We start from the raw sequence: 21,961 nt of genomic DNA, 5'->3' as shown, positions 1-21,961 counted from the left end.
CCCCCCCCCGGAACCTTTTGTTTGTTGCTGGAGCACTCATTTGTGAAACATAGTAAGAACGCAACCCTAAAGAAGTTAGTTCAATTAACTTGTAAATGAGTGCCATCACAGCTCCTGTTTTAATAGGGTGGATTAAGGGGCAGTTTAGTTTCCGGTAGTATTTGTTATTCTTTAACTAATCGTAAACTCAGTAAAGTGTTGCCTTTCATTGGTTGAGGAATGGAGGGCAGGTGAAAGAAGTAGGAGTTCTGTGTAGTGGAATGCTGCGGTAGTTAGAAGCAGGCTTAAAACTCAGCGTAGGTGTTCTTGAGAGCTGTAGTTGTGTGGAACGATTGCTCTGCTCAATGTGGAACGCCTACTGCTTTCTTCAAGGGCAGCATAAACTGGTGGTCTTGTTAAAAACGAATGCTGCTGTCCCTGTACAAGCACAATGAATTTCCACTGATTAAAAGGAAGAACGCTTTCTTTGCAGGCTGGTTCTGTTTCCTTACTGAAGGAGCAAATGGAACTTTTGCAAGACTTAACCAGATTCCTATATTGAGGTTGTAATCCTTCTGAAGTGTGATGGAATCATCTGAATTTAATTGTTTTATTGGTTGGGCGCTCCGCCATTGGGCATAAGTACTTGATCTAACACGATGGGTGTAATAATCTATGATTAGATGTAGCTGTCCTTTCCAGATTCTTTTCCACAAGATGAGTGTCATTTGCTCATCTAGCTATTGCTTTATGATAGCATTCATTTGTCAGGGAAAATGTTCTGATTCAGTGTTTCTCTGTAAAAACCAAACAAACAAAAAAACAGTGGAATATCCAGACTGCTCCTTTCAGCCTCCTTTATAATACACTTCTGAAAGTGCACCCTTTCAAGACTTATTTTTCCTCTGCTTACCTAGTCGAGACTTTATTCTGTACCGGTACCCTGGAAGGCCACCCACTTATGCTACAGACAATGGCTTTGAAGACAAGGTGAGGAGAACTGAGGCAATTTCTTATCCCTACCCCTGACTCCTAGATACCTCTGGTCCCACTTAATTGTGAAAACTTCCTACTGGAGTTGTGCTCTAACTCAGTCTTCCCTTGTGCATTTAAGAACAAACTCCCAGAGCTGACTTCTGCTCATGGTAGAAGCACATTATTTGCACAAGATTTAATCAAACTGTAGTACCTTTGCTACTGAGGGTTGATTGTGTGCTGTTCCCCTGTTGATCTTTTTATAACAACTGCTCATTGTTGGAAACAAGTCTAATTTTAATGGGAAGAGGTAACATAATTCCAGAATGCTATTTCATTTTTCTGAATTTTTGCTGAGTGAAAACGCTTCCTAGTGGAAAGTGGGCTGAACTGACTAGATACAGTGAGATAGCCAGGTTGAGTTTTGGAAGAGCAGAATGAGATGTGCACTAAGTATAGTGTATACACTAAATAGAGCATATGTGAGAAGGCATTCTCCCCAATCCTGGTGCCTCTCATCTAAAAGTCAGCTGAGATGTGGAGGTTTTCTCCCTGAAGAGGGGATGTTGATAGAAACAGATTAATATAACAAGTGACTCATTTAGCTGACATGATAGATCAAGTTCCATTAAGAAGGAGCTAATGAAACAGCTTAAAAAAAAAAAGGGAACTTATACAAGAAATGCTCTGTATTACATCCCATCTGACCCCTCTTGGTTTTTTTCTGGACTTATATTGATATGCCCATGCAATTATGTGAATAGCTCAAGTGTGCTGCCAGTGAAGTTGCTGCAGTGTACACTTCTGGATGGGCTATTATGTGTGCTCAAATGGTGAGCGTGTTCTGAAATCTGTGCAGCTTTAGCTCTTCTGTTCTTGGCTAATACACTGCTATCTTTATATGGGCTTCACTTGCACCTAAAATGTTCTTTTCCTCTGTGTAGATTAACCTCATTCCAAAATCCACTAACTTTAAAAATCAGGCAGTATGGTCTAAGTGAGCGTTTGTCCTCAAAGATTTTACCACCAGAGCTTTTGTTAAGAGTTGTCTGCTATTAGACTGCACTACAGTTCTTTCTGGTTTTGCATATTTCACCATGAGATGAGAGACTGTGTTGCTAGAACAGAAGGCACATGGAATTAAGAGTCCTGGCATCTCGACTCCTACTGGGTGGCTGGAGGCATCCTTGCTGGCACTGTGCTAACAACAGCTGCACAAGGGCTTTTGCCAGTTGCAGTTACCTATTCGTGGCCTTGTGCTGAGATGCAATGTGATAGCATGCATCTTCTATGTCTATCAGTGCATATGTTGCAGAAAGCATGCAGCTTCTCAAAATTCTGCAGTGTAAAGTTGATTAGTATGAGCAAAACTTATTAAAACTTACTGAAGGCGGCTAGAGCAGCAGGTGCTCTTCTGGTCCTCCAGTGGGGAAGTGTGGGAGTGTGCCTTTGACACTTACACAGTGTGCTTCATAGATTCTGCATTTGATGGCTTGTGTTTTAATGGTAGTTTTAAATGGTAACTTAATTTATGATAATTATAAATGGTAATTTTACCTCTTGAGCAGCTGATGGTTTCAGAGCGGAACTGGAAACAGGCGTTATTTATTGTTTAATGCATTGTGATATACAAAAGTATGGTTTTTGTTTATATAATAGCTGTAAAGTTTGTAAATAAATTCATAAGATCCAGTTTTAAACTGATTGTACAGCTCTTTCATATTCATCTTTGGAAGATTTACTGTTTCCTTAAGTTCACGTTGCCTATTGAATGCAATAGAACGTGAGCTAGAATATCAAGTAAGAAGTGTTGGGTTTTATGTCACTCCATCCTTAAAGTTTGTCTTCTTTATTTTCCCAGATACTACTGTGCTGTTCTGGCAATGGCCATTATGACTCTGTGTATACAAAACAATTTCAAGCAAATGCTGCTATTTGCCAGGGTAAATTTGAAATTATTGTGTTGTGTTTTGTTTTATTATGAAAGAGAACTGTGTGCTTTTGTATGTTTATAGGCTGTGCTTATTCTGGTTTCCAGAGACAGGGAGGGCGAGAGATGGCAGCTCATTTTTTGTGTTAATGTATGCATACTCTCAGTATACTTATCTGTTAAGTAGCATAATGAACCAAGTGCCCTCCATATGTCTCTTTTCACCTGAATTATTTTATGATCCTCTTCTTAATTGAATTCAATATATGTAGTGTTTTGTAACAGTGAATATTGCCTAAAGATATGCTTACCTTGAAAATAGGAGCTGTCGTACGTCTGATATTAATTTGTTCTGAGCTTTGTCTTGGTTTGTCCAGCTGTATTATATGAAATCCTGTACAAAGATGTGTTCCTCATGGATGAGGAAGAATTAAGGTCTGCAGTTGAGATGTTTCGAAGTGGTTCCAAGAAGAACAGAAACAGTGGCTGTGTAGAAAGCGAGGATACAAACTTCGATTGTCTGCATGAAAAAGTACCCAGAAATCCATCAGGAAAGAGGTAGTGTTTGATGGGGGGTTGTATGGTAGCAGGGAAATGTTGAAATAAATAAAGTTTAAAACCTTGCTAAGGGCAGTGGGTTAGTAGGCTGATTTCTCCAAGTTCCTTTGAATGCGCACGTGGTACTAACAGTGTTTCGTGGCATAGGCTCAAAGCTGAAGTGTGGTGTAGAAGAGACAGTGTACTTCAGAGCTTAGTACTGTCATGGAATTGGACATCCTCTGCTACTGGCTGTGTTATATTTGCATGCAACTTTGTAAAATGAGTGTTTGTAAATAAAATCTTCCCTTTGTCATCAGAGTTCTCTTGATGAGAGACCTACTAGCTTCCTCAGCCTCTTTAGCTTTGTACAGGCAACAGTTTATTGAGAAAATTAACTATTTGTATTTTTTCCTTAATTGAATTGTACCCCATATAGACAATTAAATGGGGGAATCGTTGAAGTCTGCTGGATCCGTTGGAGTGAGGGGAAGAAGCGAGCATACCTGCTGAAAACCTTGATGTTCTTTAATCACAAGTCACCACAAAGGCTTGAGGCAAAGTGTGTCTGTTAGTAAAAGCTTTCAGGTGACATTGGTTTTGTAGTGCCTGGAGCAGAGTGGTGTAATAGTCAGCAGTGAGAGTTCAGATGTATTCAGTGGGGTCATCTTCATCCTTTCCAAATGCAAATAGTGGCTATCCTTAGGGATAGGTTTGGGGGTGGTAAGGGTCATGATCTTAAAACTAGGAAAAGACTTGTCCTCTGCTCCCTTACAGCCTTTGTTTCAGGCAAAATCTGCCACTTGATGGCACTATGGTGCTTTTTTCAGGTTTTGTGAAAAGTTAGTTATTTTAACCCTTCTTAGAACTTATGCATTGCATCGTTTGTAATCTTATTTTAAATTGTTTAGAGGTGATGACTGGGAAGGCAATGATCCTGACAATCCAGTGGAAGATAAGTTCAGACAAGGCACTGAAGAAGCAAAGGTTTGGCAATTAGGGAAGAATTTCTTGTGTGTGGTTGGGTGTTTTGTGTTTTCTCCTCCTGTTGTTGCAGAATGTTACCTACGTTAGGGTAATGTTTCTACTTCTTAAAAATAACTTCTTGAAAGCAGATTGCTTTTTTTTTTTTTTTTCCTTTTTTTCTTTCTGTCTGCCTGTCTTTTGATTTTTTGCCAGTTTTTCTTGAATTGGATAAGCCTTACTCCTTTTTGAGATCCTCTTGTTCTTTTATAGCTGATGTCTGGCTTGTTGGGTTTTTTTTTTTCCCTCCAGAAATTGAGCTCAGCAGACACTTCCTGGTTTGCTGTTTGCTTGTCTGAAAAGTGGCTTAAGTCAGCCCACTTTCATTTTGAGCACAGTGTAAATATCTTTGGAACAGGTTTTAAAAGGCCTTTAGATGCCTGTTTCCAGATGTAACAACTGGAATTCCCACCAATTTTTAAGTCGTGGTTTCATTGGTCTAACTAGTTTCTCTTCACTCAGAAAGAATTGAAGGAATGCAGAGTGTTTCTCTTAAGACTATTTTTGATCTTTCTGTAGTCTGTCAGCTTAGCTTCTGAGTTGAACAATCCTCAATTCCTAAATTCATGTTTATGTTCTTGGTCTTTATTCTGCATAGTAGAAGTGAAAGTTTGGGGAATTTGGGTGTAGACAAATGGTCCATAGTTGGTAGAATAGAGATTATGCTGAACATTTTAAATGTGTTTGTTAATGATAGTTCATTTCAACTCTATTTCTAGACTCCAGAAAATTCCTCAAAAATGCCTTTCCCCTACAAAGTGCTGAAGGCTTTGGACCCAGAGATTTATCGAAATGTGGAATTTGATGTTTGGCTGGACAGCAGAAAAGGTATCTTTAAATCAAAAAGTCCTTAAATCCAAACCTTATTTTTGCTGTGAGCTCAGAATTAAATGTATGAATCTGATGCTTTTGACACCTTCTTTCAGTACAGCTGAGGTATGAAGGATATTAGTTAATCCACTTGATATTTGTAGGTAATATGTCCTCTTACCAGAGCTATTTCTTGGTTTCATTTCAAAATACCAGGTCCTGTTCTTGGTGTTGTATAATGGTTGTAAGGTTGCTAAAAATCTGACGCCTGATGCTTAATGGCTATAATGTAGGAAATACCAAGACTCCAAGCAGAGTACAGAACAGAATTCTGTGTTACTATTCAGTTGTGCTGGGAGTCATCCAAATTTGAGCCTACAGGTGTTTATTTTTAATGGTATGCCTGAGGACTCCTAAAGCAGCGTTTTAGATTGTGTTCTGTCATAATGAAGGTCTCAGCTTTAGCAGTGAGATATGTCACATGAAATGAGTTGTCTTTTGCTTCCCAGCTCTCCTGGGCTTGAGCATCCTAGAGAGATTTTGTGGTCTTTGTGGGTTCAATAGTTGCTGTTTTATGGCAATACACTGTGGCTGGTGTGTGAACAAGTTGCCAAGGAAGATGAATTTTGAAGTTGCATCATTGATATTTGACCAGGAGAACTTTGCATACTGAAGAACTCCAGCATCTTCACAGCTGCATAAGTAACAATGATTGTCATTAAATTCTTGAAATGGAGTACTGTAACTAATTATCTGTGTTGAGTACTGATATACAGAGAACCTGGGCAGGGAATGGGGGGGGGGGGGGGGAGAAAAGATTGAAGTCTGAAAACAAGGGAGAAAGCTGAATTAACACAGTACCATCATAAAGGGCACAAGCATTGCAGTACGTAGGTTAAGTAGGCCTACTACTTCATCAGCTAGATATTGTTAATCTCTTATGACTTAGGTAGTTATGGTCTAAGAGCAACTAGAGTTACTTCATCATTACGGTGAGGAATGCTTATATATACATAGGGAATGTTAACACACCTGGCCGTTAATTAGTAACTGAGAGTCATCATGAAGTATTTATAGGGTACTTGAAGAAAGAACAGTATTTATTAGGCTTTTCTCCTTTTTATTTATTTATTCGTTTGTTTTTAGAGCTTCAAAAAACTGACTACATGGTGTTTGCGGGGAGACAGTACTATTTAGGAGACAAGTGTCAGGTTAGTACTCAAAGGAGGTTCAGTTATGGTAAATTACTAAAGCTACTTCACATGGAGCATGGTAATCCATGAAATGACTTCATAGAATCTTCCAGGGCTTTTCTCATTTTCTGTCTTGTAATTATTAATTTTATTTTAGTTTTTAATTAAATTTCTTCCTAAAGATCTTTCTTTAAATATTGGGCGTGAATGAAAAGCTACTTGGAAATTCATTGAGAACCAGTGATACAAATAATGTGAATGCTGAGGTTCTGCACTGGGAGCTCAAAGTGCAAAGTATGTGCAAAACTGAGGTAGTTGTCTATTAGATTTTCACTGGAAGTCACCAGCAAGTCTGTCCAGTCTTCTGCTTCTCAACGGTAACGTAGCAGGTTTCTTTTAAGTAACTGAGAGGGAAGAGAAGAGTGGCTGGGAAATGCTGAAATCAAAGTCAACTTCCCTTTTGTTCTCATGTTGTATGTAGTGAAGGTGTACTTCTTAAAATCACTTTGAGGTGGTGCTGATAAGTCATTTAGTGACTCTTCTTGCTCACTAGAGCTTTCTTGCTTTATTTTTTGTTCTGCTCAAGTTCTTACATAGTGGTCCTTATCTGTTTGACACAGAGTGTGAAAGTAAGTTAGAAGGCAGAAATCGATCTTAAGCCTGTTTTACAGGAGTTTACACATTGCTTGCAAGACTGTTTCTTTTCCTTCTTTTCTTAAAGTAGTATGGTGCTGTCTATCTTGCCTGGTCTGTTAGTATTTGATATTGCTGAGCCCAGCTCATAACATAAAATCAGCTAGGGGGTAGGAACTTTGCTGGTTTGTAGGCAGTATTTGGTCCCCTGATGCTGTTTAGTTTTTTCAGGGTTTCCCTTGTTCTCCCTCCAGGTGCGTCTGGATCCTGGAGGTAAGTATTACAATGCTCATATCCAGGAAGTTGGGCAGGATGGCAACACGGTGACTGTTTTCATTGAGGAGCTGGCAGAAAAGTAAGCAATCTGGTGACAGTTTCATGTCTGAACTTTTTATAGTGGAGTCTGTGCAGTCACAGATGGTTAAGATAGGGTTGTTAAGATACTTTAAGAAGAAAAGAGAAATGAGGCTTTGAAATAATTGTGGCTGCTAGAGGGAGACTTGCTTCTTTGTTGGTTATCTCTCTTCAACTAAGATGTTACAGGAAAAATTCACCTATTTAAAATAGCAAAAATCATGATGCTTTATGTGGAGTCTTATTCTTCTCAAGAATCTCTGCAGTTTGGGCATAACTCCTGGATAGCAAGTTATTCTCTGCTACCAGTTTCTCTGAAGCTTTTATGTTGTAATCCCAGAAAATAATGGATGTTTATGTTGAATCTCATCACACTCACCACCTTGCTGTTCAAAGCATTTGCCCTTCTCCAAATCTGCAGTTAGGCTTACCTACATTTTGCAGAAATTCTGTCTCTTTAATTGCTTCCGGATAGACTTCTGAAGGCATACCAATGTAGGGAAAAAGGGCTTGACCTGTGAAGTCAGTAGCATTGGGACTGAATCCTACCTTACCTTTTCTAATGTACAAAATATACAAGTAACAGTAATACGTGCTTCAGAGAACAAGCTTTTTTTTATTCCCCCGAAGCTCCCTATAGTCAATGATTTTGCCTTTTCCCTATTTTCTTTTTTGTAGTGTTGCTTCAGCATATGTTGCTGTGTTCCTGCACATAATGTATTCTTGCAGCGCTGCTAACATGAATGTTTTTCATGTAGGCATACCGTTCCTTTGGCAAACCTAAAACCAGTGACACAGGTGGCACCTGTCCTTGCTTGGAATGTGGTTCCCAGCCGAAAAGGAGGAAGCTATCAGAAAGTAGCAGGTGGATACTTCTCAGGAATAGGTTTGTACAAGTTTTCCAGAGGTGTTCCTTCCTTTAGAGAGAGGTAGGATAGGGAAGGACAAATTTTAGCAATACCAGTCCCTAGATGTTGAAAGTAACTTAACTTGGCCTGTGATATAAAATCTAGTTGTGACAAGGACTTCATGTAAACTGATGCTTCAGACAGAAGGTTGAGTTTCCATATGTAAAATAGCAAACCCCTTGAAAATACACAGAAAGGTTCATGTTGCTCAGAATTTTAAGAAGAGTTTTGACATTTGAGAACTATTTATGAAGATTCGATCTGTGAGCCAAAAAGTATATCAGATTTGGCCTTAGAAGAGGTGTATGGAAGGATTAGAGTTTTGCTATTGAAGTAAACAGGAATTGTATTTGTTTTGTTTAGAGAATGGTTTTCTGATTGAATAAATGTAGCTTTTATGAAGGTGTTTGAATACTGCAAATACTAGTTTGATCAGTTGAAACTGGGAATGTGTTCATGTGAGCGAGGTGCTTGTATGCAGTTCAGAATGCATGTTAGGTTCTTCAAAATGAGGATATGAAGTTTGTGTGTTTTGGATGCTTCTTCCCTGCCCTGGAATAGGCTGTTGATTCTCTTCGATATATCTAAATAATGACTCTTCTCAAATGATAGAAAGAAAACATAGCTCTAGAGTAAGCTGCTTAAAGTATAAACCTTTGTTTTCTGTCCTTAACTGAAACTGCAGAAATGGATGTGAAAACACGGAAGAGATTGCTTAAGAAAGTTCGTGGAAAGGAGGTCTTTATGACAATGGCTTATAGTAGGGGCCAGCCAGTTCTCCCACCCCGGCTACAGCATGGTGTTCCCTCAGGGCGCTCTCCTCCAGTTCACTGTTCACAGGGTGGTGGAAACATGGCACCTTATGGACCCTATCATCCTCAGAATCCTCCCCAGAGGCATAACCGTGGATTTGGAATGCCAAGGTATGAAGCCTTATCTGAGGTTACTGCTTGTTCTCTGTTCTTGCTGTGGACTAGTTAGGAGAGAGCTTGTGCTACTTAATAGATAACTCTATAGAAGAGTTCCATCTGAGAGGCACTTCCTGGTAATTGCACCTTTTACCCTTTAAACTTAGGGGATCTGCCCGATTTATAAACAGGCACAACATGGTTGGCCCTCAAATAGCATTCTACCCCAGTCCAGGAAAGAGATGCTATCAGAGCTATGACAGTTTCTCCTGCAGGTCACGGTAAGTGCATACTAACCTCTTTACAGAACATTGAACACCAAAAGAGCTGGGGAGGGTGGTGGGAGAGGGATGTAGAGGGCTGAGTTAACTGTTAATGGCACAGTATTGAACACTGGGATTATTGTGCCTTTCTGAAGAGAGTTAAAATCGAGCAACAAAACTAAGGTGAAAATCCAGATAGCAGTAATTCTTAACCTTTTTTTTTTTTCTTTTAAGTTCATACAGCCGTAGCCGCCGTCAGATGCAGTGTGTGAATAAGGAATGTCAGTATGGGTTTGTACCAGAGAATGGAGAAGAGCCTCAAGGGTCAGAAGAAACAATAACTTTCTATGAAATTGAAGAAGGGGATGAAACTTCTTTTCCTGCTTTAGCAGTAAGTTATGAATGATGAGTATGTTGAAGCTTCTCAAAGCTTCTTAAAAAATTATGCATTATAATTAAATATTATTTTTTTCTTGGAATGAGCTTTAGCAGGAGGGGAAGGGAAGGCTGAAATTGGAGGAGATCTCGAAAGCTCTGCTTAAAGCATCTAGTTTTCTAAGCTTTTCCTTTCTTTCTCTTGTTCCTCTTTCTGTCCAGCAGCATTTGTTTTGTTTTCTCTTTAGCGTGTTTTAATAAAATTAGGGCTGTATTTTTACTTCCCATGACAATTTGAAAATGAGATTTGGGGGAGAAAAAATTGCTTCCTACAGTCAGTGTCTGTCTGATTGTAAGTATTGCGGGAGGTAGTACTTCAGTTGTTTTGCTGTACTCTTAATTTGTGGTTTGAGTAACTAGTTTCAGAAGCTGTACAGTGATAGCGTGGATTATTCCTAGGAATTCACAGTTGAGATGTTTTGGGCTAACATTCCTGAAACCATTTTTTCTGCTGCAGAGATGGGAGAAAAATCCAAATCTAGCTTCTTTTAAAAACTTCATAGTGTGCTACTTTCATCTTCAATCTAATACATTTTTAAACAGTGAAATCAATCTTTCAATTTTTATCTAAGCTTAATACAAGTTACACTTGCATTTAAATAGATGAGAGGATGAATCTGCTCAGTGTTTTTTCAGCAGCCTTTGTTTATTCATCTGCCTGTTAAATGTGTGATCTTTGCTCTTTTCTTCCAAGGCTGTCAAGAAGTAGGGGCAATATCTTATAATGCTCCTTTTTCTTCTCCATTCCCCCTCCCATTAAATCAGGATAGATTTCTAGCTTGTTTTTTTTCCTTCCCATTGCTAAGCTGTACACCTGTGGCATCCAATGAGTAGTTTTTCATGTTCATTCAGGCACTTTGTTAGTGTCAATGCCTAAGTCTCTTCCCTGCATCTTTTCTGTCTCCTTCACTGAAGGAATTTAACATGTCCTGGGGATAAATGTTTGTTGCAGAAAAATCTGCCATCCTGCTAGAGGCCTGGTGGGAGAATCTTCTGACTCAACACCGGTACTTCACTGTTGGAGATCTTATAAGCCTCTTTTTCAGTCTCATAGCTGTCCTATCTTCTGAGGAGAGAGTGAATGTCATAGTCATTACAAAAGAGTGAATCAGTTTCTCTTACTTATGCTCATAATCCTGTGTTCCTCCTTTTGAGGACTCTAGATTGTAATTGTCCAGCTAAGGGCTGGCTTTATACAAAGACAGTGTGGGAAACGTGATGAGCGCTGCTCCCTGAATATGACAAGCATGTCTGTGTGGATCCAGCTAGTGCAAACAGCGGGAGCTATGCCAGCTGCCAGCCATGTGCTATTTCTGGATGAACTCATTGGTTGTTGGTGTGGTGGGAGTACCTCAAGGTGAGGAATACAGGAGTATATACTGGAGGTAGAGAGTGGCTGGTAGGGGTCTGCTTCCTTTTTCAGCTTTGGTTGAACCTAGGTCAGAGCTGGCTACATTCTGAGAACATCTTGACCCTGTCATATAGGACAGCTGTAAGTCTTCAAAAATAACTTTTGCAAAAGATGGTAGGCAGAATGAAAGGTAAAAGAGAAATATGTCCTATTGGGTGCAGGGTGCAAAGAGATGGATGGAGGAGCTGAATTCTAGTAACCTTTGGTTACAGCAAGTTTGGTTTTCCAGCCTGTTTCTATTTGGCTGTGTGTTAAATATGGAAAGTCTTATACTATTTATAAATGCACACTTCTTATTTTGCTTTTTAGGGCCAGGGTAGCCCTACTGCAATTGTCCACAGTCCAGCAGGTTTTTGGGTAGCTAGAAGAGGCCCCAACTCAGTTCCAGCCAACAAGCAGCCCCTGAATCCCTCAGAGGAGGATGTAGGAGAAACAAGTGAAAATGGTGAGTTCTTAAAGAGTTAGTTATCTTTGTCTGATTTAAAAAAAAAAAAAAAAAGAAAAAGTCACTGTTCCATTAAAGCTTGCTAGAACATCACTATTTTGATAACATGGGTTTGTAGCAAGGCAAGCTGCTCTGTGATCTGGCAATAGCAATCTTGATATTGCTGGAATAGCAAAATGGGGAAGAGGATCTTGGATCTTGCTATTTTTCTGTATAAAACAAGATGATATTGAAAGCAGTTCAGTTAATTAATGCAGTGAAATACAATTTTAGTAACTTTGGCTTGAACTTCTATTTTTCTGGAATCAAAGCTTTCTGTTCGCTCCCTTCTAGGGAAATTTCATGAAGAATATCTGTATGCACCTCCAGGTAAATAAAATGTTAGTCTTTACAGATACTACGTTTGGTGTATGTGCTCATTACAACTTTTTAAAAAGGTTCTGAACAATTAGATATAATGCTGTATTTTTTTATTAACTTTGCCTATGTCTTTCAGATCCAGACTGTGAAACGGCAGCAGTATTTAGTTCAGCAGAACCTACAGCAAACTTGGTAAGTGTTTGTCCCTGCCTGTTCAGATTCCTAATCTTCAGGTATGTGTAACATTCTTCATGGAACCTGTCTTTGGAACCAGGCTTAACATACTAGGTCAGAAACTGGTTTTGTCACAAAGGATTGATAGTTTTACTTCTGTAGTTCTGCCCTCCCATCTCCTTTCTTTTTAAATGGTGAGGGTTTTTGTTGGAGTCTATAAGTACATCTAAACTGTACTTTCTATCTTTCCCCTCTGCCAACTGTCTGAGCACTGTTTACTTTTCTTCTTTTTCTGTTCCAGACAGCACTTGCTTTTGCCATGCCTCTCGTCAAGTCATGTACTAGTTAGTCTTATTCCACCCACCAATGTGTGATGGAAAATATCTCACCTTTGATAGAACTGGCATTGAATTTTCTTATCTGAAACTAGTCAGTGGCTACCTTTCAAGTTCTCCATTCACCTGCTGAACTACAGTGGGTGTGAAATCCAGTCCTGTGCACATCAGATGAAACTGATCTCTCATGAGTTATGAAAGGAGCTTAGTGTAGTTCATAATTGGAAGATTCTTAGAAATCCAGCAGTTGTGGTTTTGTTACTTCTCTGCTTCTAAAATGGAACATTACTTTGGAATCCCTTCAGGAAGAAGGGCCATTGGCTGTGTCACCTCAAGATGGAGTGGCTTCCTACAGCTATCCCCAGAAGGTAACATGTAGTATGTTACTGTGGTAGCTCTTTGGAGAGATGACTGCTGTGTTTGGTCTCTTTGGGATTTTATTCTTGCTCTCTTACACGGTTTTGTTACAAAGAATATAATCCTCTATAAATAAAGCATAATGGAATGGTGAAAAGATGTGTTTGCAAGTTCCTGCAACTTACTGTTATTTTCAGGTTGGCATTTTTCCAGCCAGTTTTTAGAGAAACTTGGATAACTAGCTGTCTGTACAGCTAGAGCTTTCAAAATGCATTTTTGTGAAGTGAAAACTTTTTGAGTCTGTGATGTTTCCATAGCTCTTGTCACAGCGAGTTATAGAGGTAATGTACTGAATACTCTGACTTTCTTGCAGGTGATGGTGAACTCTGCAGTAATTGCTACCTCCGCAGGTGTTAATGCTGCTCCACCTACAGTCTTCTCCTCAAACTCTGCCTCCACACAAGCCAGTGTCACAACAGCTGTTCCCCCACAAACAGCAATTCAACCTGTTCTTATATCTCCCACTTCTGTAGGGAGGCCAGGTAGAGTGTGCTAAGGCTTTGGTCTTTGATGGTCTAAGCTTTCAGTTGCCTTCTTCTCTCCTGCTTTGTTTCCACGTATCCAAAATAAATGTGGAAAATTACATGGCAATAAAGTTACACAGCTACTGATGACTTCCATGTTTCCATGCTTTGAAGGGGATGCTTGCCTCTGTTCTTGCATGGGAACTGGCAGTCTCTGCTCTGGGGTTGTTTCCCTCACCCCACCTGTCTTTATCCTTCAGTGCCAGGTGTTTCACTACCAGGTTCCTTTTTAAAGACAGGTTCATGGTTGCTTCTCCCTGTTTTGTATGGTTAATTTCTGGTATGTTGGGCTACTGGTGCAAATTTCAAGGTTTTACTGTATCTTCCAGTAGAGTCACAAGTTCGAGCACTGAATCCAGTTCATTTTTGTGAATTGTTTGTCTTAAGAAAAAGACTTCCCTTTTACAAAGAGGATTTTTCTTGGTTTCCGTACCTTTTTGTTTAGCATGAGGGGAAAAAAAGAAACCCTCCTTCTACTTTTCTATTTGTTTGATTATTTTTTTTCGCACTTGAGAGTGCAGTCGGTGCAGTTCTCTGTAAGCTGTCTACTTGATGACAGCTTTATGAGGAACCTGCCAGTGTTCTAGAGATGTGGGCCACCTAATAAATATTCAACAGAAATTTGTCTACAAACTTCTGCCTGATACTTGAACGTTGCCTTATTTTTGTAGGTTTATTGTGATGCTTTTGATGGCTTAGAGTATTCTGTTCCCTGTTCTAGGACAGATAATTATGTAAGAAAAGCCTGACCTACTTCTAGTATGAAGAACTGATTGAAAAAGAAACGTTTGTTCTTAACTGAAATATGAAGCTTGAGAACAGACAAACAGCTAAGGCATCTGAAATTGGAACCTTCCTATCTGGTTTTAAAATTTCTTTTGGGCTTCTTTTAAAGTGGGAGGGAAGCAATTATTAAAGAGAATTGAAGTTAGTCACTGAGCTGTAGGGAAGGAAGTCCAGGCCTGACTGTGTAACTTACCATTTTCCTTGCTCGAATAAGAAGCCATTGTAAACTTGACTTTTGTTTCCTTCTAATAGTACCAGTTTCTTCACTGCCATTCCCAATTTATTCAGCTCCTCTTCCTCCAGCCAATGAGATGGGAGAAGCTGGTGCCATTCCTCCACCTTACTCTTGTGATCCCAGTGGCAACGATCTGCCTAGAGGTAATGAAGATGTTTTGTTCTTTCTATTATTGCTGCACTTCAGCACACTTCTGACTTGTGTTCTTTATGATACTGAACAGAATACCTGTAGTGACAAGAAATGGCTCCCTGCAGCTCAGAGGCAGATAAAAATATTTTGATGCTTATGTTAAAAATTCCTAGTTCTGAATACTAAGTTTGTATCAGGCTCAAACATGATTTACCACAACTTTAGACCACATCCTAAAGATCCAGGTATCAGTGGAGAGTAGAGTGCATGTTCTGTATCTTATCAGCACTGCATGGAATAATTTTTCTGATAACTTGATTTTTTTTTTTTTTTTTTTTTAAATGCATTGAAAGTTCTGGTATTGCACAGTTCAGTGGATATTGTGTGTTGTCCTATATACTATATAGAAAAAATATATATAGTATATACTTCTATATAGAAGTGTTACTCTTAGATGCCATTCTGTATTATCATAAATATGAGTGTAAGGGTTTCTGTTCTGTGAATGCACAGCCTTTCTGTATACTGTCATTGGTTATAACAGCATTTTTTAAGGTGGATTTTTGCTCCCAAGCAACAAGCATGGAAGGACCAATGCAGTAGCCATAGCACTCAAAATTGGCTTTCAACTTTGTCAGCTGAACTTGAGTTTCGTTGTGGTGGTCTTTAATCAGCTGGCACTTTCTGCTTAATACCTGCATGCTGTGCAAAGTTGCATCAGGCAGCATAGCTTGGTAAACAGCGCAGCAGCAGTGCTTGATTTGGGAGTTTATTAATATAGCCCCTTGTTCTGTCATTGCGGCTTTCAGGACACAAATTGGGCCTGGAGTTTGCAGAATTCTGTTTAATAACCTAAAGATCAAGCCATCTGCTGTCCTCGACTGTGAGTTAAGTGCCTCAGCTATAAGAATGACAGTGCTGCTTATTGTTATGCTATGTATCTTGCTTTGCTGTAGGTAGGAATGCTCTGAGGCCCAAGAGTGCCACTATCACATCGCTGCACACATCTCAAAAGGCAGATAAAACTATTGTGATGCACTGTCTCAGCTGATAAAGAATTTCATGGCTGTATGTAGTTTTGGGCAGCTGTAGAAAATCTTTCTTCCCTGCGCATGTCCCCGTGCTCAGCCCTCTGATGGTGCACTGGCTCAAACTGCCCTAAGGAGTAAAATTTAGAAGAACTGTAAAAGCAGATTTGGTTACTCAACCTGCTTATTGAGGAAGGTTCATTTGGTCATAATGTCATGCTCAGGCTGGAGCACAGATGCTCTGGATGAGTGCTGGTGTTCAGTCATGGCTTACCTGTGTTGCAGCTGCAGTGAATACAACAGCTTCAGCTGTCACTGCCTCTTTTGGCAGGTAGCACACGGGCTGTTTTTGGCAGTACTGAGGCCAAGCTAAAGATGAGCTGTAGCCTGTACTTGAGAGCAGCAGTGCAGAACTGTCAGCTTGTGTTTGTTGTTCTTGCACTGGCTCTATCTCTGCGCGTTGGCCGAAAAACATGTTTTTTATGTATTCCTCTCATAAGACTGGGTTTGAATGTCTGTGTGTGTTTCTGTAGCCATCTAGAGAGACAGAGAGGCTGCTGTGACTTTTATCAAAGGCTTACCTTTAGCTGGAATACCTGAATCTCCCACTTTCTCTTCTGCTAATATGGACAAGTAGCCTTTCATTTAGGGTTGAACAAGGAAAAGAACCGTCTGCATAACTATAGGGTCTGTAAAATCCATTTCTTTTTCCACCATTTTGAACGCCACAGTTTCACTCTAGCTATCTGACTCGATTTCTTCACCACCATCACCCTGGAAAAACAAAACAAAAACAGCATACTCTTGGAACTGGCTGTATTTTAGATGTAGGGCAGTTCTGAGTTCTACTGCTTCAGAATAGAAAGCTTCTTACTTTTATTCTGAAATCTATTTGAAGGTGGAGCATCAAATACTTCAGTAATGCAAATTGTCTTCATGCTCAGTTCAGCATACTGCCATTTGAAGTAGTTTCATTGTCCCTGTGTGGAAGTCTCATGAAAGTACTAATCCTAGAGGGCCAATCTTAGATAATATAAAGAGCTACTGTTTATATCTACAGTTCAGATAGCTGCATCTGCTGGATTGTAAAGCAGCTTTGGGCCAGAACGTTAAGGATTCTTTCAGTTGCATTTACCATGTAACATGTTTATTTTGCCAGCCGTTGATCTGGAAGTAAGCAGGATGCAAAAACTTCATGGCAAGACTGCTCAAGGTCTTCTCTTAGAGGCATTGCTAATGTGTTTTGCAATAACTCCTTTGCTGGTATTCTCAATTGCTGTTTTTTAATCTGGAGTATTTGACTTCCTGCTTCCCTACTGCAGCAGTACCACTGGAGATTATTTTATATACACATCAGAGTTAATTGTCTTCCGCTTCAGTTAAATGCCTTTTACTGAGGCTTTCAGCACTTGGGAGAATTGGGTGTTAAGTATGCTGACAAGAATCTGCAGTGGATGTGGATTAATAATCTCTTCAGACCCTTGCCTGCACCTCTTCAGCTCTCTTATCGTCATATTGGCCATGTCCTTCTGGGGATAGGCTCCAATTTTTTTTTTTCTCCCCAGGATTTTATGGTTAGTAGCTATAAGAAGTTGCATGTAGCATTTTTCCTTTTCTACAAGGAGACACTGAGTGTCACTGCAGTGTCACTGCATAATCTTTAGGTTGAGAAATCCAGCAGTTTTGGAGTAGGGCATGTTAAAGTCTTTGTGTATATTTGTGTATACTTGAGAGTTCTGTGCAGTTTGCTTGAAAAAACAAAAACAGAAAACCTGTATGACTGGTATTTGGCCTGGCATGGTTTGAAATCTGACTTTAACAGGCTGAAGTCACAGACTGGTGAGGAAGACGGTGCCTTATTATTCATTGATACAGCTGTATCCCAATTCCCAGAGTTGCTGGAATATTTTTAGTGACATTTAGGGCTTGTGAAATGGCTTCTATTAACACAGTGACCTTAGGTATCTTACTCTCATCTGCTCCCTCGCGTTTGAAGCAGCTGCGTAGGCTGCTTGCTGTTCTGGAGACTGCTCCTTTCCTATGGCAGCATTCAGGATTGATCTGAGCTACTCACCTGAAAAGCAGACTTTGTCCTCATGCACCCTAAGATTAAATTTTATCAGTAGTTGATGTGATCTTCATATTTTCATGCCATGGTGGTGAACTTCTTCTGGCTTAGCTGTTATTTCACATGGTAGTTTTGTTATACTGAAGACTGACTTGACTTCTAGACATCTGAAAGAGGAATATAGACGAAAAACTGGTCCCCTACTGTAGTGGCTTCTGTTGCAGAACTCTCCAGACATCAGTATTTCCTGTTTTAGTTTGTCACCTCAGTCTTCCAGCTCCTCCTTTGTACTGTTATCTCTGTTATGAAGCAGCTGTTTCATTCAGTTCTTAGGCTTGTTTTGCATATATTTGCATAATCAATTGAAAAAGAAAATCAGATTAAAAAAATCATTTTTCCAAGGTAGACGCAGCTTCAGCTAGATACTAAGAAGCTGACATTTGTGTGAGCCTTCCAGTTATTTTTAATATTTAACTGGTTAATGTCAGAGCCAAATCAGCAGCACTTTTGAGCGTAAGCTGTTAGCTGTTTTTGGCAAATGCACACAGATCCTTCCTTGCGTTTAAGTAGATTGTGCCCTGATGTGTCCAATATGCTGAACAGTGAAAGAGTTGAGAATTGGCAAAAGAGGAACCAGTCCTCATTCATTTCAAAGTAGGGATTTGCATTTCCCATTCTATTCCTGCTTGCAGTAGACAACAATACTCAGTACTAGAGAAGAGCAGAGCTATGAAAGCATGCGTGTGCAGTAGCTGAATAGCAAGCAGGAAAGCCATGTGGAGGCTCTAGTTGAGGGAAGAACAGAGGTGGTAAGAAATCAGCAACACTTCCAGAGTTCCCATATAACTCACAGTTGAAATCCTTACTGGCTTGCTTATCTCAAGTCGTTCTGCTTTGCTGCTTTGATTTATTCAGGTCCTCTCAGTACTGATTGAGACCTAACCTGTTGCTGTGGAACAGGTGACTATCCTTCCTGAGCCTTTAAAACAAGTCTTTATTAAAGACTGAGAAATGAGTTTCTTATGCACTGTTCTGTTACTGCATCATGGGTTTAAAACATGCTTGCTTTTCTGCTTTCACTGGCAAACCTGGAAGGTTTTAAACAGCTTCACTCTTCTGGGACTGTTAAGACTTTGAAAATCATATTATGCTTGGCAACTCTTTTTAAAGTTCTTCTAAGCTGCTGGGATTGCTGGGAGCAAGTTCTCCAGTATACTGAATAGACATCTAACTGGATTAGCTTAAAGATGCAGTATTTATAGCAACCAGTTAAACTCAATATATACTTTTTACCCTTAAAACACTGAAGAAAAAATAATGCTAGAATAGTTACTGAAGTGACTTAAAATATTCTCGATGTATGTAGAATTCTTTATGCTCATCAGTTTATGCTCATCTGCTCTTTAATGCCGTATCCTTTAATTTCAGATACAAAGGTCTTGCAGTATTATTTTAATCTGGGATTGCAAGTAAGTGCTTTTAAAGTGAGTACAGCAAATTGCCTGTAAAAACTGCTGCTTTTCTTGGCAGATGTACTGATGTATTTAAGACTTCCAGGTGTGCTAAATGTGCATACTGTGTAGCTGACGATCATTACAAATAAGCTTGGTTGGAGGTGTTCTAACTCAGATGGTTTGAGTCCTCTGGGGTGTGCATGGCTCTGACCAGTTAGCACCATTTCTCTGTCTGGGAACCATTGCTCGAGCACTGTATGCAGCAGTTGTCTGTGCACCAGCAGTCATAGGTGACTCTGGAACTCTGAGAAGTAAAAGCACTATGCCAGATTCTTCAACTAAAGAAATGGAAAAATCTTGAATACAACAAAGTTGATTATAGAGAATCAGAACTCCCTCTTAAGAAATAAAACAGGTTAGAACTGAGTTGGTAGTTGCAGCTATTGCAGCAAATTTTCTGACAGTCTGTATTCTTTTTTTTCTCCTTCGTATGTAACATCATCCTACAGTAGCAGAAGGGAAAAATGCACATATTACTACTCTTTGATATGAAACAACTGGTGGTTTGGAGGAAGGATGGAGACTGTGGTTGTATGCCTGACCTTGTTTTCTTGTTTTTCTCCTCAAAGTACTATCACCAGAGTTACTGGCATTCCATGGTCTATGTACAGCCGGTGCCACCAGCGTCATCTGTGGAGGCTTATCCAGCATATGCTGAGCCAGCTCATGTCCTGGATCAGTCAGTACCTCAGCTCTATGATGCTGGGCGAGCTGAGGTCCATCAGGTTCCCCTCGATGCGCCTACAAATGGTTAGTATTTGACTATAAGAACACATACAGAAACTGTCAATAGTGAGGTTATGGCTTTCAGAGTATGGCTGCTCCACAGGAGTTGCTTTCTTACATCTTTATAGTATAGGAAGCATGGGTCATAGTGCAGACATTATAATGAGTTATTGTGAGTTCCTTAAAATAATGCTAGAGCCACTTTTGTAGGCACTGATGCCAAGGGCTGTTTAAAACCATGAAAAATAAGAAGTAGTCCTTTGTAGGTTTGTACTCGGTGAACTAATTTTTAGTTGGGGGAACTTACTCTGAAATTATGTTGAAGGTATATCTTCTTGCTCATTGATAAGCTAATAATTATGATATCAAAATAATGCCTGTTTTTAAAGTAAAAGAGACAACTCAGTTTTGGCAAGCCCTGAGCATTGCAACTTTCTGCAAAGACACTGCAAACCTTAGCTTTAGGCTCTGTGTGGAAAGCTACAGCAAAACTTAGTGTCACATGGCTGTGCAAGCAGCTTGTAGATGGACTTGGCAGTAAGAGGATTGTATCAAATGAAGAAAAAAATGTCAGGAAGGTCAGATGCCTGCCTCGACAAAATCTGAGGAATGTGGTGAATGATCAGTGCTGGGAAGGAGCGCATTTAACGGCGCTGTTGCTCAGATGTATGCAGGCTTAATGCTGATAATACTTCAGCCTGTTCATCAGGCGCAGTTCTGCTGTGTAAATATGTGTATTCTTTTCTTTCCAAGGTAACTTCCAAAACACAGAGCCTCCAGCCCTGTCCCATGGCACGGTGTATTACCCAGTGGTGTCAGACCCCTACAACCAGCCATCTGCTCCAGGATTTGACTCTTGCATCTCTCTAGTACCTGCCTATCACTGTATTGGCTCGTGGCATTCATTAAATCCCCCATATGGAAATTCTCCACGAGTTCCTAACGCTGTAAGTTCTGGACAGCTGCACCAAGTCAGCTATGTTGCCTCACCTAACCCTGCAACGCATTATGTGCATCAAGGAATGTAAGTCCAGGAGGGTGTGAGCTCATTTCTTGCACTTAGTTTTTCTCATGCCTTTTTTCATGAACTTACATTGTTTTGTAAGTCTTTGTCTCAGTGGGCTGGGGTGACTGATTAAATTGTGTTCGATTCCATGTTTCTTTCCAGGCTTATGCTAATGATAATCAGCTTGACAGGATGAAGTTTTGGTAGTTCATCTAAGGCAGCATAGGAGAGGCGTATACGTAAACTGTAGCACGGGGGAACACAATGTGTGTGTTAGACTACATAAAAAAATGTGTAAAAACATACTGTCACTAAGGGAAAATTGCATTACATACCCGTGTGAGTGGGTACACTGTAACACTTGAACACGTGGTTCTTGTACAAGCACAGCTGCCGTTACAACCACAGCAAAAAATTGGGTGCAGAGTTTGTTAGAGGACAGAATTGCTGGAAATAAGTTGGTGTTCTCGGATTTCACAAAACCAAACTTTGTTTGCCGTTGGTGATCACATATTTATAATATGTGATTTTGTTCTGTGTTGGCTTCATGTCTCTTAAAAGTGTAAGATACTGCTTCAACCTGTTCTACTGTATATCAGTGTGTGTTTGTAAGATGTGTTTTGTGAAAGCTGTTGCACGAGTGGTGGTAGTTCTGGTGTCTGATTTGCACTGATAGCACAAAATAAAAGCATCTAACCCGTGGAAATCCGTGGTTGTTCATTACCAGCACTTCATGTTCATGGGACTAAGTTACACAGCAGACAGCATTGAAGAAGTACTGTCTTGTTTGTTTCCTGCCTCCAGTGGGAAAGCATGGGCTTTTTCAGCATGAGACCACAGTAGCTCTAGCTG

The 21,961-nt window shown here is 39.9% G+C and overlaps 1 protein-coding gene across 1 annotated transcript in view; it reads left to right on the top strand.

The window, feature by feature from the left end:
- ALG13 (ALG13 UDP-N-acetylglucosaminyltransferase subunit) overlaps positions 1-21,572 on the top strand; it is a 29,257-nt gene extending 7,685 nt beyond the window's left edge. The window contains exons 9-28 of the mRNA XM_042825391.1: positions 897-969; positions 2,816-2,897; positions 3,262-3,442; positions 4,333-4,408; positions 5,164-5,272; positions 6,401-6,465; positions 7,335-7,435; positions 8,193-8,320; positions 9,028-9,265; positions 9,418-9,531; positions 9,748-9,904; positions 11,669-11,804; positions 12,138-12,173; positions 12,301-12,356; positions 12,979-13,041; positions 13,404-13,572; positions 14,653-14,778; positions 19,292-19,332; positions 19,947-20,127; positions 20,857-21,572. Of these exons, the coding sequence (XP_042681325.1) occupies positions 897-969; positions 2,816-2,897; positions 3,262-3,442; positions 4,333-4,408; positions 5,164-5,272; positions 6,401-6,465; positions 7,335-7,435; positions 8,193-8,320; positions 9,028-9,265; positions 9,418-9,531; positions 9,748-9,904; positions 11,669-11,804; positions 12,138-12,173; positions 12,301-12,356; positions 12,979-13,041; positions 13,404-13,572; positions 14,653-14,778; positions 19,292-19,332; positions 19,947-20,127; positions 20,857-21,131 (2,407 nt within the window). The 3' untranslated portion in view covers positions 21,132-21,572. The remainder of the gene's footprint in view (positions 1-896; positions 970-2,815; positions 2,898-3,261; positions 3,443-4,332; positions 4,409-5,163; positions 5,273-6,400; positions 6,466-7,334; positions 7,436-8,192; positions 8,321-9,027; positions 9,266-9,417; positions 9,532-9,747; positions 9,905-11,668; positions 11,805-12,137; positions 12,174-12,300; positions 12,357-12,978; positions 13,042-13,403; positions 13,573-14,652; positions 14,779-19,291; positions 19,333-19,946; positions 20,128-20,856) is intronic.
- Positions 21,573-21,961: the final 389 nt, after the last annotated feature.

This window comes from Centrocercus urophasianus, unplaced genomic scaffold, assembly GCF_019232065.1.
Source record: "Centrocercus urophasianus isolate 14NV4802_14NV808 unplaced genomic scaffold, USGS_Curo_1.0 seq_24, whole genome shotgun sequence".
Taxonomy (NCBI): Eukaryota; Metazoa; Chordata; class Aves; order Galliformes; family Phasianidae; genus Centrocercus; species Centrocercus urophasianus.
The sequence above is the reverse complement of the archived record's forward strand: the minus strand, read 5'-3'. Positions and strand labels throughout refer to the sequence as shown.